Source organism: Rutidosis leptorrhynchoides, chromosome 3 (assembly GCF_046630445.1).
Source record: "Rutidosis leptorrhynchoides isolate AG116_Rl617_1_P2 chromosome 3, CSIRO_AGI_Rlap_v1, whole genome shotgun sequence".
Taxonomy (NCBI): Eukaryota; Viridiplantae; Streptophyta; class Magnoliopsida; order Asterales; family Asteraceae; genus Rutidosis; species Rutidosis leptorrhynchoides.
In genome coordinates, this window is record NC_092335.1 from 397,101,869 (window position 1) to 397,105,645 (window position 3,777).

Consider the following 3,777-nt stretch of genomic DNA (forward strand, 5'->3'; position numbering starts at 1 on the left):
TTTTGTCTACAATAAATTTATGATCCAGTGGTGTTATAAATAAGGTGTATAGCATGTATCTGATGTTATAAATTTATGGTCCAGTTAGTTGGTCTCTGTTTAATTAATTAGATAAGTTTGATGACTTTTAAGAGTTTTATTCACGAGTAATTATGGTTTGATATATTTTGAACTGCAGTGATATGTCAGGGGTGGAAATAGCAGGTTCTGTAGTTTGAGCTCATTTTATGCAACTATTGTTAATGCCTACTCGACCTCGACTAGGAAAAAAACAGAGTGATAGCTGATATAGTTTCTAAAGGAATATTACTCGCATGAAGTTGGAACCTTGGTGTCAAGTAGTTGCGGTAGCTGCTGATTTATAATATGTTGTGGTATATTAATTTTACATGTTATTTGGGCTATAGATGGCCGAATAGGTTGGAATGGTAACAAATGACTCGAATGAAGTTGACTTCTTGGTACTAGGTAAGCCAGCTTTATATCGAACCTGACTACCCCGAGGCTCATAAACTCAGGGAGTCGTTCAATCGAGTTGGTAGAAATACCCCGTCTGTTTCGTTAACCAGAGATTTAGTCGCACGAAATAATTAAAGATGAACAGTTTGGGACCCACGAAAACGCTGACTGGATTACAGTGGGGCCCACCATATGGTCTATGAGAGTTGAAAACGTTTGCTACACATCCTGCCCCATTAACGAGGAACGATCAAGCGTGCAGTAAAAAAGTTATAAATAATGGTGATGGAAAATGGCAATGTGATGCGTGTAATCAGACGGTTGATCACTGTGAATATAGATACATTTTAGGGTTACAAATACAAGATCATACTGGTTTGATTTGGGTAACTGCGTTTCAGGAAGCGGGTGAAAAGATTATGGGTATTTCTGCTAAAGAATTGTATTGTATTAAATATGAAGAACAAGATGAAGATAGATTTTAAGAAATGATAAGAAATGTTTTGATACCAAATATAATCTCAAACTAAAAGTGAAGGAAGAGACGTTTAATGATGAACAACATGTGAAGACGTGAAGTCTACTGTTGTTAAAGTATACAATAACGATTTTTCATATGACACGAGCTTTTTTCTTGATTCGCTTAAGAAAATGGGCCACTTTCTGTAGTTGCACCTGATAACGTTAACATGGGGAGTGGTAGTGGTGTTGGTGTTGGTCAGCAAGGTGGTTTTCCAGCAGGTCACATGGGTCAAATTGGGTCAATGGGTCAAACAGGTTGAATTGATTTAATGGGTTAAATGGGTCAATTTGGTGGTTCTAGGTTTAGAAATGGTGGTGCTAGATCAGAGGATCATCGGAACTGGGGCACCACGAATATTTGAGGGTGCATCTGATCGAGATAAAGGTATTTTAAGACTTTTACAGGTGTTAACTCGCACACCATTTTCATACATCGCATAAACCAATGACTTGATAATGCACAACATTAAATTGTTCTTTATGTTTGGTATGATACAGCTTTATTTTTAATTTTTAATGCAGGTTTGATGAGATGAATATGGAGAATACTACGTAATTAGTAATAATAAAGGCCAAGGGTGAAGTAGGAGACCAGCTATCTCAGTTTTGGGGCTCAAGTTTTAGCGGTAGCTGTGGTTGAGGTCATGTCGCCGGTTATGGGTAGGTGGAGATGGTGTTTGGTAAGATTAGTATCTTTGTTTATATGCTTTGTTCAGTCTTATCTCTTTTTTTTTTTTTTTTTTTTGGTAAGATTACTATTTACTATCACTGGGTTAAAAATGGTACCCGGTACATTTATGGGCCAGAATATTCAATGTTGTTTGTTTTTGGGTCGCAATTGCTTCTGCAAAGAGGGTGAACTTGCGTCTTATATGTCTAGATTGGTATGACTCTCCTTCAAACTGTAATAACTGATGATGACTGATCAGCAACTTTTTGTTCCTCTCGTGTATAGGCGAGTTGGTTAATGATTTAAACATGGTTCAGGTCATAATGGAATTCCTTTTTTTTGTTGGTCGAAATGGGCGGGGTGACCTGAAACACGTTTTTTGTCCAAGTTCTTTCCTTTTGATAATTAGAAAGTATTTAAAATTCAATAATAATTCATTAGTTTCTGGTAGAATTATTGAGGAAAAATGGATTGTCCCAGTTTGACCTGTTTCTTTTTAAGCTTTTTTTTTTTTTTTTTTTTTTTTTTTGGTACCTGCTTGACCCGTTAATGAAATCATAACCCAGATCGACCCATATATTAGGAAACGAGTCGAAGTTAGGTCCTCGATCCTCATCCTTGTGTGTAACTCAATTTTTTTTTTTTGCTTTGTTAATTGTTTAGGCATCCATGGAATTGATTCGCGACTCTCTATCTGAGGAGTTGGTTAAAATGACTGAGGAGGTATGTAAATCATCACCCAGATTGACCCATATTTTTTATTTTTATTTATTTATTTTCTTATTTTGTTTATAACAGCTCATGTATTATTGTTGCAGTGTGAAAAACTACGGTCTGAAGTTGCTCTTCTGCCTAGAATTAAGGCAGAGCTAGACGCACTAAAAGTCAGGCACTCAGCTGCACTAGAGTTAATGGGTGAACGAGATGAACAGGTAATACTACGTGTCAAAACGGATCGCTTCCCAGTACGGGTCGACACATGTCTGGGTATCATTAAGCACCTTTTTGGCATTTTTTAGATTTTTTTTATATATATTTCATGTTAATAATGATTGCAATAACAATATTTTGACATTAATTGTCTAAACCTTTTAATAAAATGACTTAGAAAGTTGTATGAATGCCTGACCGACCCATTTGTCCCTACTGTTATGATCAATTTGAACAATTTTACATGAAACAGAACCAATTTAAAAATTCCTTAAATGGGCCAAAATTGCTACCACTACCAATAAAGCATTGTGATTTTAACTATTAATTAATACAAAGAAAATGAAAACAAGTTTTGTTTTGTGTAGCTTGAAGAACTTCGTGCTGATATAGTGGACTTGAAGGAAGTGTACAGAGAACAAGTAAACCTGCTTGTAAATAAGGTACTATATATCCTACAAAAGCAGATATGAAACTGTAAATAAGTAATCATAAATAAATATACTTAAAAGGAATGCAGTGATTCAATCTGAAACAGTTAATGGCTTAATTGTATATCCTTGCAGATCCAAAAGGGTTCATCGATTAATGTTGACTAGAACAGGTTCGGTTGTTAATCTTGCTATAACATCATGATTCATGAACTTTTTATACAAATTCCCATTTCTACTGCATACGTTTAGTCTCTTTCTATGTCTACTTATCTTCTATATTGCATAGTCTGTTGCATACTATAACTTGCTTTGTAATAACCGCATTTCAAACTTACTAACTTTACCGACTCTCTTTTTTTTTTGTTGATTTTTAATGAAAATAACATCAGCTTCAATCGGAATTTTGGGGAGTTGGATTTCTGGCACCGTATGCAGGACAAAGAATCGCAGAAAGTGGACCTTTTTCATTGATGAAAGATCAGCAATGAGAGTGTACGTCTTCACAATTTTATATGTTCAATTGAGTGATGGGCAAAAGCGGTTTGTGTTAAAACGGGTCATAGATAGTTCAGGTTGAAACGGTTCATTTTAGCAATAACCTTATTAGGTTTTATAGTTAATGATTACAAAACATTCATATTTTTTTATGTTCGAATGGTTACTTAATGTTACCATTAATATGCTAAAACTTTGGTAGTACTAATAATTGATATAGCATAAGTCTTTTTAGTTTGTTTGATTAAGAGTCGCTGTGCAACGCAC

General features: G+C 35.0%; 1 protein-coding gene across 2 annotated transcripts; it reads left to right on the forward strand.

The window, feature by feature from the left end:
* Positions 1–952: 952 nt before the first annotated feature.
* On the forward strand, positions 953–3,519 carry LOC139897717 (golgin candidate 5-like). 2 transcript variants are annotated; one of them, XM_071880409.1, is made up of 7 exons: positions 953–1,366; positions 1,504–1,641; positions 2,315–2,374; positions 2,470–2,583; positions 2,950–3,024; positions 3,148–3,185; positions 3,405–3,519. In XM_071880409.1, the coding sequence occupies exons 3-6, from the start codon at positions 2,321–2,323 to the stop codon at positions 3,178–3,180; spliced, it is 276 nt and encodes a 91-aa protein (XP_071736510.1). In that variant the 5' UTR covers positions 953–1,366; positions 1,504–1,641; positions 2,315–2,320; the 3' UTR covers positions 3,181–3,185; positions 3,405–3,519. The 2 variants fall into 2 exon arrangements, with proteins under 2 accessions (XP_071736510.1, XP_071736509.1); XM_071880408.1 differs by lacking the exon at positions 953–1,366 and having other exon boundaries at positions 1,602–1,661.
* The last annotated feature ends 258 nt before the right edge of the window (positions 3,520–3,777 follow it).

Bases quoted from the DNA above. Each gene is read 5' to 3' on its own strand.
- LOC139897717 (XM_071880408.1), top strand. From the start codon at position 1,626: ATGTCGCCGGTTATGGGTAGGTGGAGATGGTGTTTG. The intron at 2,375-2,469 runs GTATGTAAATCA...TTATTGTTGCAG, and splicing joins TGGTTAAAATGACTGAGGAG to TGTGAAAAACTACGGTCTGA. The intron at 2,584-2,949 runs GTAATACTACGT...TGTTTTGTGTAG, and splicing joins TGGGTGAACGAGATGAACAG to CTTGAAGAACTTCGTGCTGA.